At 41.0% G+C, this 12,990-nt stretch overlaps 1 protein-coding gene across 3 annotated transcripts in view; it reads left to right on the top strand.

The window, feature by feature from the left end:
- LOC306885352 (zinc transporter Slc39a7-like) overlaps positions 1–11,177 on the top strand; it is a 30,746-nt gene extending 19,569 nt beyond the window's left edge. For 2 of the 3 annotated variants that reach the window (XM_079441805.1, XM_079441806.1), the window contains 7 exons: positions 3,166–3,581; positions 7,324–7,492; positions 7,937–8,026; positions 8,155–8,271; positions 9,058–9,183; positions 9,264–9,460; positions 10,457–11,177. In XM_079441805.1, the coding sequence (XP_079297931.1) occupies positions 3,171–3,581; positions 7,324–7,492; positions 7,937–8,026; positions 8,155–8,271; positions 9,058–9,183; positions 9,264–9,460; positions 10,457–10,711 (1,365 nt within the window). In that variant the 5' untranslated portion in view covers positions 3,166–3,170 and the 3' untranslated portion in view covers positions 10,712–11,177. The remainder of the gene's footprint in view (positions 1–3,165; positions 3,582–7,323; positions 7,493–7,936; positions 8,027–8,154; positions 8,272–9,057; positions 9,184–9,263; positions 9,461–10,456) is intronic. The other variant, XM_079441807.1, reaches the window with a different exon arrangement.
- Positions 11,178–12,990: the final 1,813 nt, after the last annotated feature.

The raw sequence follows: 12,990 nt of genomic DNA, 5'->3' as shown, positions 1-12,990 counted from the left end.
CAAACTTCATTGAATTTTTTTTATTCATGTTTCTGTCACACATGTCTGAATTTCTGTCAATAATACTCTGATACTCACAGAAAGACCACCAAATATGGAATCCTGAGAGTCAGACCTTTCCGACCATATGTATTTTGTCAAGATTATAAAAAGTTTTGACTCTAAAAGACCGTAATACATTGTGTAATATGACACTTGACACTGCCCACTAAGGGGGAGGAGACCGCCAACAGATTTTAAAGCACAATTTCCATGGTAACGCAATGTTCGATTTCAAAATGGTTTTCACAGGATGAATTTTGAGGTTTTAAGCTTTCAAACGATATATAATTTATGATGATTACTAAAATATTACTAAAGACAAAGAAAAAAAAAAGCGCCAAGTGTCCCACAGGTGGGACGGTGACAAGGGATACTTCACCCAAAAATTGTAATTTCTGTCATTATTTGCTCACTCATGTTGTCCCAAACCTATTGTTAATTTCTTTCTTGTGCTGAACCCAAAAGAAGATATTTTGAAGAATGAGGGTAACCAAGCAGTTGCTGGTCCACATTGACTTTGATATCAGGAAAGAACAATCCTATGGAAGTCACTGAGGACCAGCAACTGTTTGGTTTTCCACCTTCTTCATAATAGCATTTATGTTCAGCAGAAGAGAGAAACTCATTCAGGTTTAAAACTACTTGTTTTGAGTAAATGATGGTATGAATATAAAACACAGACAGATGACGGAATTTTTATTCATTAATGTTAAAACAACAAAACACAAAGAGAAAAAGAAATAACACTGCTTTTGACTGAAAAAAAAGTTGCTATAATATGAATATATATATATATGTGTGTGTGTGTATATATATATATATATATGTGTATATATATGTATGTTTTATTTTTATATTTGTATATTTTTTTCATTCAATTTCCTTGAATGCTCTGCTAAATACACCTATGGTACCTGAAAATAAAGCACTGTTTGTTTTATTTGTATATTATGTGTATTTGTGATGTGTATCTTTGTTCTTATTTTTTTTAATAACAAATACTGAAAGATTTTTTATCTTCGCCCACTTTGGCCTAAATATCCACCATTCTTTTTTTTTATATTTTGTTACCTTGAAAGGCTTTGTCTTTATAATAGGGAAATTAGTTTGTCTGTACTGCTCAGACAAAATAGTAAAACCAACATGACAAAGAATCGTGATAAAATCGTAAAATCGTGATATTTCTAAAAAAATCCTGATATAATATTTTTGCCATATCGCCCACCCCTACGTTATCCTCACAAAACAAAATTCATTTCAAACACAAATTTCATTAGAACAGAGTGGAAATTATTAGCAAGTTAGCAAGACCAACATAACAGCAAAGCTAATGTTTTCTGTTAGCTTAAGCACAAACTCACTAATAAAAGTAAAACCAAACTTTAATGTGGCAATAATTAAGGCCAAATTGAGCATGGTGTGTGTTTATAGTGCATGTCAGCAATGTTGTTTTGGGCAGAGCATGGTCGAGTTGGATAGACAATATTATTACACGGCTCTCTGGAATGCTTGATTCTGATTGGTCAGTTGAGACATTTGCAGGTTCGTTCTTTTCAAATAATAACCGCTCCAAAGTAATAACGCATAGCCGGTACTACTTGTATGTTTAAAATCCCTCCGCGCCAACAAAGATTACCGTTTGGCGCCATCTTGTGACAAACACTGGACAACCACAATTAACAATGGAAAATTTCGACATTAATTTTAACATGTACGGTAAAAACAAAACGTTTGAACAGTGGATAGATTTGGACGATTCAAATGGCTCCCCAATTAAGACGAAAAAACGAAAATTGAACTACGAAGAACAAACAACGACAAGACACAGAGAGCTTACTGAGACTGAACTTGACAAAATAGAGCATGACAGCTACGAAGCCAACACACAAAAAAATACAGAATGGGCAATAAAACTTCTCAAAGACTGGCTAAAAGAGAAAAAAATGGAGACAGACAAGTATGAAGCAGAGGATCTTAATAAGGTATTACGATCATTTTATGGAAATGTGCAATTTAATACTTGTAAATAAATAAAATACTTATATATATATTCATATGTAGATGTTATAAATTGTCTTACTAACGTACATTCGTTTGAATGTTAGTCACGTGGTACTATATCGTTTCGCGGAAGGATAAAAATGTTAATTTAAAACAAATATGCCAATAAAATGTTTCAAATTCATATTCATGTCCAGTTTTTTTTCCTTATGTGGCAAGTAGCCGTGTAATAAGCGGGATAATGTACAGGCAGCCGGTAGTTATCGCGAAATAAGCCCCTTCAGTGTGATACAAGACCCTCCGCTTCGCGCCGGGTCCTGATCACACTGTCGGGGCTTATTTCGCGATAATTACCGGCTGCCTGTACATTATCCCTTACTTATCGGATATGACGATATTTTTTATGAAGAATATCGATAAGATATTTTTTACATATCGCCCAGCCCTAGATCCAATATACTCGCACAGCATCATCTTTTAGTTTCAAACTTTCTGAGAATCTTGCATCAAATTGTACCTTGTTTTTGAAATGAATCCATGATAAAATCAGAAGGAAGGCAACGCAAACATTGTTTTTCCACAGCTTGGCACTGCTCATCCCATGTGCAGAATGATGCGCTTGTAGCAACACGGAGTCACAGCGCAAACAAAGGGAAGAGAATATATATGGCTAAACAGGCAGTGTCGTAGAATCGGTGGGCGGGGCTAAACAGGCAGTGTCGTAGAATCGGTGGGCGGGGCTAAACAGGCAGCGATGTAGAATATGTGGGCGGGGCTAAACAAGCAGTGATGTAGAGTCTGGTTAGCGGGGCTAAACAAGCAGTGATGTAGAAGCAGGCATTGATCTTCTGCGGAGGCGGTGCTTATCCACAGTATTACATCACAGAGTGGCACATTCCACAAACTGTTCTTTTGGCAGACTGATGAAAGTTTTGTTTTCTGAAACTTACAAGATGTTTTTATAGTACAATGACCTCTTATTTCAAAATATCAAGGGAATTTTGGTTTCTCAGTTCATGATCCCTATAAAGATAAAGTGCATGGACATGTTAAGCGTGAACTCAGTCAGTGCACTCATGCATCCATTATGGCACTGATGATGCTTATTGTGTTTTCGTGCAGGAGGAATGGGACGCTTCATCAGAGCACTGTTTCTGATCACTGTCGGGATAGCGGTGTGTCAGCAGACGCTCGCTCACTCGCACCATCATCACGGACACTCACACGGAGGGGTCAAGATGCATCATGGGGCAAGCAAATGGAGCGCTGAAGCCAACCTGCCCCATGCTGAAGAGGAGCATCATGGGCACGATCACGGGCACGCACACGATCACGGGCACGATCACGGGCACGCACACGATCATGGGCACGCACACGATCACGGGCACGCACACGATCACGGGCACGCACACGATCACGGGCACGCACACGATCACGGGCACGCACACGATCACGGGCACGCACACGATCACGGAGCAGAGCAGCTGAAAAGCAATGTGGAAGCAGGGAAGCGGAACATGGTGGAGCTCTGGATGCAGGTAAAACACGCTGATGGACGAGATTGTCACAGTATGTCAGTAACTACAGATTCAGTGAATTCTATGTCAATGTGAATTCTAAATGTTAATACTTAATACAGTCATAAAGTACTTATAAAACATTTGCAAACTAGTTAATTCATAGTTTATAAATTGTAGTCTGAAATTGTTAGCACATTCAGTTAATCATTTTTGGTTCCCAGAACCTATATTATTTTTATGGTTTGTTTTTGGTTAGCCAGGAATGTTTTCTTAACGTTCCCAGAACATTAATTTTTTGTTTGTAAAATGTTCCTCTAATGTTACTGTAATGTTCTGAGAACGTTGTGCTTTGGTTTCCAGAATGTTAGTTTTTTGTTTGTAGACTGTTTTTCTAGCATTCCCCTAACAATATTATAACGTTCCCAGAACGTTACTTTTTTATGTTTGTAGAATGTTCCCCTAATGTTGTTGTTATGTTCCCAGAACGTAGGGTTGCAGGATTAATCGAATGCGATTGTCATGCACATCTTGTCAGTAAAGCCGGTTCTGTGATCAGTAGTAAATCTCCCTGCTTTCAGACGGAGCAGCATTTACTACACAGAGCCATAGTTCACTGACAACTCATTTTTGAGCGAGATGCTAATGGTCTAATCCGATTCAATGATCTATGCTAAGCTAAGCTAAAATTGCTACCGCCAGACCCAGAGATCGGCTGATTGGATTCAAAAACGGTAAAACTCATCTCTTGATCACAGAGAGTGAGCAACAACACCCGGACTCTGTTTTAATCATTCTCGGGGACTTTAATAAAGCAAATCTCTCCCGCGAACTGCCAAAATACAGACAGCACATCACATGTCCCACCAGAGACAGTAATATATTGGATCACTGTTACACAACAATAAAGGACGCATATCACTCGGTTCCACTGGCAGCTTTAGGACTCTCTGATCACTGTTTGGTTCATCTTATTCCGTCCTACAGGCAGAAACTTAAATCTGCAAAGTCTGTATTAAGATCTGTTAAAAGATGGACTAACGAAACCGAGCGGGATCTACAAGCCTGTTTCGACCTCACTGATTGGACTGTTTTTGAAGCTGCTGCCACCGATCTGAACGAGCTCACAGAGACTGTAACATCTTATATCAGTTTCTGTGAGGATACGTGCATTCCTACCAGGACTCATCTATTCTACAACAATGACAAACCATGTTTCACTGCAAAACTCAGACAGCTCCATCAGGCCAAAGAAGATGCTTACAGAAAGGGGGATAAAGTCTTGTACAAACAGGCCAAATACACACTGGAAAAGGAGATCAGAGCGGCAAAGAGGTATTATTCTGACAAGCTCTCTTGAATTCTCTTCCAGTGATCCTGCTTCAGTGTGGAAAGGAATGAAGGATATCACCAGTTACAAGACACCATCCCCCGGCACTCTGGAGAATCAACACCTGGCAGACGACTTAAAGACTTTTATTGTAGTTTTGAAAGATCACACCACACCCGCCCTGAACACCTCTCCACACAACCATTCACACCTCCAGCAACCCCTCTCTCCCCCACACCTACGATTCAAATCAGCGAAGATGATGTGTGCCAGGTCTTCAGCAAGAACAAAAGAAGGAAAACACCAGGCCCAGACGGTGTGTCACCAGCTTGCCTAAAGACCTGTGCAGATCTTCACACAGATCTTCAACAGATCACTGGAGCTGTGCGAAGTCCCCTCATGCTTCAAACGCACCACCATCATCCCCGTCCCAAAGAAACCCAAAATTACTGGACTTAATGACTACAGACCTGTGGCCCTAACGTCTGTAGCCATGAAATCATTTGAAAGACTGGTTTTGGCTCATCTGAAGGACATCACTGGACCCTTACTGGACCCCCTGCAGTTTGTCTACAGAGCAAACAGGTCTGTGGATGATGCAGTCAACATGGGACTGCACTTCATTCTGCAGCATCTGGACAGACCAGGGACTTATGTGAGGATCCTGTTTGTGGACTTCAGCTCCGCTTTTAACACCATCATCACGGAAACCCTTCAAAATAAACTAACCCAGCTCTTCGTCCCCACCTCCGTCTGCCAATGGATCAACAACTTCCTGACAGACAGACAGCAGCTAGTAAAGCTTGGTAAATTCACATCAGCACTGGAGCTCCTCAGGGCTGCGTTCTCTCCCCACTGCTCTTCTCCCTCTACACCAACGACTGCACCTCTAAAGACCCCTCTTTCAAGCTCCTGAAGTTTGCAGACGACACCACACTGATCGGCCTCATTCAAGACGGTGACGAGTCTGCTTACAGACAGGAGGTTAAGGAGCTGGCTGTCTGGTGCAGTCTTAACAACCTGGAGCTTTACACGCTCAAAACTGTGGAGATGATAGTGGACTTCAGGAGCAACCCCCTTGCTCTCCCCCCACTCACCATCATGAAGAGCACTGTGACTGCAGTGGAGTCATTCAGATTCCTGGGCATCACCATCTCCCAGGACCTGAAGTGGGATATTCACATAGACTCCATTGTCAGGAAGGCCCAGCAGAGGCTGTACTTTCTTCGCCAGCTGAGGAAGTTCAACCTGCCACAGGAGCTGCTGAAACAGTTCTACTCTGCCATCATTGAATCCATCCTCTGCACTTCTATAACTGTCTGGTTCAGGTCAGCTACCAAATCTGACCTCAGAAGACTACGGAGAGTAGTCCGGACTGCTGAGCGAATCATTGGTACAACCCTCCCCACTCTCCAAGAGCTGTACTCATCCAGAGTGAGCAAAAGGGCTGGTAAAATCACTCTGGACCCCTCACATCCAGCACACTCCCTCTTTGACCTGTTACCGTCTGGTCGACGCTACAGAGCTCTGTGCACCAGAACGACCAGACACAGGAACAGTTTCTTCCCTCAGGCAATCCATCTCATGAACACTCAACAATAAACGTGGAACACACAACTATAATAAACTATCCATTCACCACACTCACTAATTTTATCTTTATTTTCTCATTTCTAATTTGCACATACTTGTGAAGTGAAGTGACATACTTCCAAGTATGGTGACCCATACTCTGAATTCGTGCTCTGCATTTAACCCATCCATAGTGCACACACACAGCAGTGAACACACACACACCGTGAACACACACCCGGAGCAGTGGGCAGCCATTTATACTGTGGCGCCCGGGGAGCAGTTGGGGGTTCGGTGCCTTGCTCAAGGGCACCTCAGTCGTGGTATTGAGGGTGGAGAGAGTGCTGTACATTCACTCCCCCACCTACAATCCCTGCCGGCCAGAGACTCGAACCCGCAACCTTTGGATTACGAGTCCGACTCTCTAACCATTAGGCCACGACTTCCCACCGGGGAAGTCGTGGCCTGTACATACATAGTTGACCTGTTGACCTGTACATACATAGTTGTCTATATTATATATTGTGTTTTTCCTGCTTTGTACATTGCCTATTTGGTTAATTGTTGTTATTCTGTATTGATTGTATAATATATTGTATAATATTTTATATTGTATAATATTTCTGTTATTCTTCTGTTGCACTGTGGCGCTTCTGTCACTGCAACAAATTCCTTGTATGTGTAAACATACTTGCCAATAAAGCTCATTCTGATTCTTCTTCTGATTCTGAAATGTTGTTTTTATTTATCAGTCCTCAGATGCTCTGCAGTGCCTCCTCTAACCTCCAGGGGTCTGTAGAGCTCCAGCTGTAAACAGGACTTTAAGACTCTGGGTTTTCTCTCTCTCTGTCCTGGTTGTAGGCGGTCGGAGCGACTCTGCTCATCAGCGCTGCTCCCTTCCTCATCCTCTTCCTCATCCCGGTGCAGTCGAACACGGACCAGCACCAGAACCTGCTCAAAGTTCTCCTGAGCTTCGCGTCCGGAGGTTTGCTGGGAGACGCCTTCCTTCATCTCATCCCTCATGCACTGGGTGAGTGAGCGTGCCGTGGAGGTCACATGACATCACATCCTGTCACATGACTCGATGAGTTAACCCCGCACTGAACAGAACACACTGTCCGACAGTAGCCTTGTCTGTAGGTCTGTAGTTTCCCTTGCCGTCTATACTGTATTAGCATACTCAAGTCTGAACTGAAGTCTTTTTACAATGCAAATTGTTTCCAAGCAGCTTTACCGTATTAAACAGGTAAATAGTGTGCCGTTCTCCTCTGGCCAGATGAAAAAAAGTTTTCTGAATTGTGTATTGTTTTATGAGCTGTATAAATCCAGGTCTAGTTTTGGTAGTGTAGATCTTATTCATATGAAGAGCTGTTCTTGTGTCAGAAGACTCGGCTACTGTTGCAGGCAGATGTAGTTCTGAAATCTGCTGTACTAACCAGTCAAACCTTCACCCCTCGATTTAATCTCAACACAGAGCCTCATTCTCATCATGGCCAATCACACGGAAGCGGCGAGTCACATGGCCAATCACACGGAAGTGAGGAGTCACATGGTCACTCACATGGTTGGTTATTGTTCAATCACTGAATGTTTTTGTAACCAAGGTTATAATTGGGCCAAATGGAATACAAGAATTATTGGAAGATGTTTTGTTTTTCTGAAGAGTCGGTCAGAGCTTGGTTTCTGTGGCAGGTGCAGCTCATGGTCACATGATGTCGGTGGGGCTGTGGGTGCTGGCTGGCATCGTTGCCTTTCTGGTGGTCGAGAAATTTGTTCGTCTTTTGAAGGGAGGACACTCTCACTCTCATGGTAAGAGTCTTAAATGTTGGCCAATATTGTAGTCATGATTATTTAAAACGATTATGAGTTGGCCATATAACCAAAACCTTATATGAATTAATTATTTAAAGATAGCGATATATGTCAAACATATTTTCTGTAAGTAAGGTTGCTATGACATCTACATTTTGGAAAAAAAAGGCCTTAAAAATGATTGAAAAATAAATAGTCAGTAATACAATAAAAACAAAAAAATATACGGTCAAAAACAACAGAATAATGACACAAACAGTGCTTTAAGTGCTTAAGTCTAAAGTATTCAGCGAGCAGCCTACGGAAATTGAACAATTAAACGTAAAATAAAACAACATAGTCTTCACTGTAAGAATTAAACTTGCTCTGTTTCTTATTTAAGCTACAAACGTTCTAAGAGCTAAACGTTCACTTTACTTGTCCGTGTTCTGTTCGGTCTCGCAAATAAACAATAAATCAAGCACATCCCATTTTGCGAAAACCACATTACATGATTTTATTGATTTGCACATGAATTGCACATTTATTTGACATTTTGGGCATTTATTGAGGAGCGAAACATCCCTGGAAAAGGGGCAATGTTTTTTTTTAAATCTTGATTATTTTCATAATCGTTAGGAACAGCAGCTGTTCCCAGTGATGTAGCAGAAAACATCAATCCTGCTGCCGCTAAATAATACTGAAATACAATTTCTCTCTTCTTCTTTTTTTTTTGAGCAGTGATCCGGATGTTGTTGACAGGTTTCCAAATACAATAAAACCCCTTTCTTGCCATGTTTTCAGCTGCTCCTAAGGCAAAAGACAGCGATGAAGAGATTGATGACAAGAAAAGAGAGAAGAAAGGAGGGAAAGAGAAAAATGCTGACTCTGATAAGAAACCTGTGAAGAAATCCGTGAAGAAGACTTCTGGTATGAAAAAGCTCCAGTGTTTGAGCTGTTGTGTGTCAGCGCTGTTGTCCCGCTGACTGGAAAGCTCTGTGTGTCTGCAGATATTAAAGTGTCGGGCTATCTGAACCTGGCTGCTGATTTCACTCACAATTTCACGGACGGGCTTGCGATCGGAGCGTCGTTCCTGGTCGGTCCTGCGGTCGGCGCCGTCACCACCATCACCATCCTCTTACACGAAGTGCCACACGAGATCGGAGACTTTGCCATTCTTGTCCAGTCGGGCTGCACCAAGAGAAAGGTACAGAGCTGATCTGTCTGATGTAAAGTCCTCACAGAGTCGAGCCAAAGTCAGATTGGTCGCAAAAAGAGTTTTGTTTGCATTAAGCTGTTTTCTAGGGGTCTTGAAATTAATCGTTGCATCGATGCAGTAATAGACCATAACTGATAACAGCCTACTGACGTCATTCTCATACGTGCTTGTCACGCGAGTATTAAAAAATGCAGCCACTATTTTTAAATCTGAGATCTGAGCACATTTTGTAAAAACCAAGCTCAGTGTGTGTGTTAGAGAATCGCGGCGGCTTCATTGCACAGAATATGTGCTGTGAGACACGCGTGCATTGCTTGACTGTGTGCTTTCACTCGCAGTTATTTCAGGGTTTTACTCTAGATATGCTTTCATGTCTGCCGTGTGGAATGCAGTAGTATTAGATGCACGAAACTCATGCACTGACAGTCTTTCACGTGTGCTTTTTGTGTTTGTTTGTCCTGCGGTTAAATACACTTGCATCTCTGAATACTTCTGTGATACGAAACTGATGCAAACACAGTCAGTTATGTTATATCAAAACATCTGATATGTGGAAACAGATCTGTGCATTAGTGTGAAAGCAGCCTATTAAAGCTGCCACTGTCTATGATCTCATCAGTAATAATCAAACAGCATTTATACTGAGGAAAAAAGAAAAACCCATAACTGTGTTTGTCTGTAAACTTTTCAACCCTTAAAAGCAGTCTCAGATACTGACAGTGCTTTTTGTTTATCACTTGTAATTGCCTTTATTACTTTATATTTGCTTGTATGTTTGAAGCTATATTTATTTGGTTAAATTCTTAACAATTGTTTTGATTTATTATTAATTTGTGATTATTTTTAAAAGTAGCCTGCTAATACAAATGCACAGAATAAATTTGAAATAGTCATGATGCGTGGTGATGTGGAATTGAATTGATAGTCGTAAGGGCCTGGACCGGTGACCCCAGAGAAGACTAACAGCTCTACTGTTCTGCTCAGGCCATGTGTCTCCAGCTGCTGACGGCCGTGGGTGCTCTGGCTGGAACCTCCTGCTCTCTGCTGGCTGAAGGGGTGGGAGCCGCGGCCACCGCCTGGATCCTGCCCTTCACCGCCGGGGGCTTCGTCTACATCGCCACCGTCACCGTGCTCCCAGAGCTGCTGGTGGGCCGCTCCAGTCTCTGGCAGTCGCTGCTGGAGATCCTGGCCCTGCTGTTCGGCGTGGGAATGATGGTGCTGATCGCCGAGTACGAGTGAGGCACGCACGGAGCCGTGTTTGAGAGAAGAAGCTTGGCCAAAGGACCAGCGCAGGGTCACCTGACTTCTAGAGACCAAGAGTGTGTTGAGATGAATGATAGCATTGACCACAGAAACAAAAAATCTGAATGAATGAATGAGGGAAAGAGTGAAAGAAACAAAGTGCTGAGCTGTGCTTCAGACCAACATGAATGGATCACTTAATCATTTTAGGCACAGGAAGCTTCCCAGAGACCAACAGCTAGAAAATCCCCTGCGCTTCTGTGTACTGATGCAGACAGGATCGGCCGGGTCAGACTCGAGAGATTTGACCATTATATTCCCATGATGCATCGCCTGTGTTTGCTGGAGCGCTCATCCCTCATCAGTAGCTTTAATGCTTTAATAGAAATATCAGTTATGGTACATGATTAAATTTTGATTTTGCTGTTCGCACAATAAAGGTTAACGTGATTCTTTCTTAAGCAGCATGTGCTTTCTCTTTGACGGGGAGATTGTTTGATTCCTCTGGTGAAATATTCAGCTGCGTAGCTGTTACTGAGTCACTTACACACACACACACTCTCTCTCTGTCTCTCTTTCTCACACACACACACACTCTCTCTCTCTCTCTCTCTCTCTCACTCACTCACTCACTCACACACACATACACACACACACACACACACACACACTCTCTCTAACTAAAGCAAATGCATGTAACCAGGCATCTCAGCTGGCAAAGGGGCATGTCTGACTTTGACATGTGTATATTGCCATTATTATATTTTATTGCTGGTCTTTAATGATAATGTCAAGTTACTTTAATGTATTTGCACCAAAAAATAATAAGGATTTATGCAGAAATCCAAAACCACACTTTGCCAGGGGTGTTTCCAAACTTTAGGAGGGCAGTGTGTGTTTGTGTGTATATATATATATATATATATATTATGTATATGTATGTATGTGTATGTGTGTGTGTGTGTGTGCGTTTGTGTACACACACTTCCCATGAGTCTCCAGAGGAATCTGCAGCTTGTCAGTGTCATTGGTGATGGTTCTTCAGAAGGTGTGCAAACACACCATGTTTATTGAATTTCAGTTTAGTTTTAGTGTTTATTTCTGTTCTCTTTGCCTGTAACCATATTCATGCAGATGTTTGGGTCTTTTCTTCTTGAATTTGTTTAAATCATTGCCTGTAATGTTAAACCCCTTACATTCCCATTGAGTGTACATCAAGCATATCTCTGTACAAACAGAAGTGGATGCAATGTTGTTCAGTTTCAGTTCAATAAAAGGGTTGTACATCTCTATCAGTCTGTGTTCAGAAGAAATGTGCGAAAACATCTTCTCACTGATGAGTGACTGTGAATCACTGCTGACGTCTGAGGAGAGAAAACTCCCTAAATCACTTTCTTCTTCAAATGAAAAAATGACACACACTGACATTGTCGTCCATCATGTGCAACAAATACATGGACCTGTGATTTCTTATATTTTTTTATATTCAGAGGTGAAAGTCCCATCACATCTGCAGACTCATTTTAGCTCATTTCACACAAACGTCTCCAAATGGAGTTTAATTTTTATATTTCCAAATGTGTCTTAGTTTATACCTTCATCAAGATGATTTATTCACAATGAAAGTCACAAAACTCGTTATGAAAATAACTTTTTTTTTTTTTTTTTCCTCTTCCATTTTTATTGTAAAAGAAAAACATTTTAGACTCTGTATATTTTTGACACTTTGGTGCATTGCTGAGGTAACAATCTATTCATAAATAAACTATCACAGGCTGGATTGTTCAGAACTGCAGTGTTGAAAGTATAATTCAACAATAAAGTTGTTTCATTACAAACATTTGTAAACCATGTCTACATGTCCAGTTAGGGTCAGGGTTATGTACCTATATACAACTTTGTTTTTTGTTTTTTTGTTTTTTTTGTAAATTGAGGAAGCAGATTTGGTAAAGTATATGAGTGAGAAATTGGGCTAAATTGTACATATTGTAAAATATAGTAACTTTTCTATTTGAATATATTTTGAATGTAATTTATTCCTGCTAAAGTTCAACAGTTAAGCAAACAGTATTAATTTGAAATATACTTTAATATTATACAACCCAAATTCCAGAAATTTAAAATTGGAATAAAATGAAAACTAAACGAATTTCAAATCACATAAGCCAATATTTTATTCACAATAGAGCATAGATAACATAACCAATGTTTAAACTGAGAAATTGTACAATTTTATGCACAAAATGAGCTCATTTCAAATTTGATGCCTGCTACAG

The sequence above is a fragment of the Barbus barbus genome (assembly GCF_936440315.1).
Source record: "Barbus barbus genome assembly, chromosome: 19".
NCBI classification, from domain to species: Eukaryota; Metazoa; Chordata; class Actinopteri; order Cypriniformes; family Cyprinidae; genus Barbus; species Barbus barbus.
Note: the sequence above shows the minus strand (reverse complement) of the source record. Positions and strands in the feature narration are given on the sequence as shown.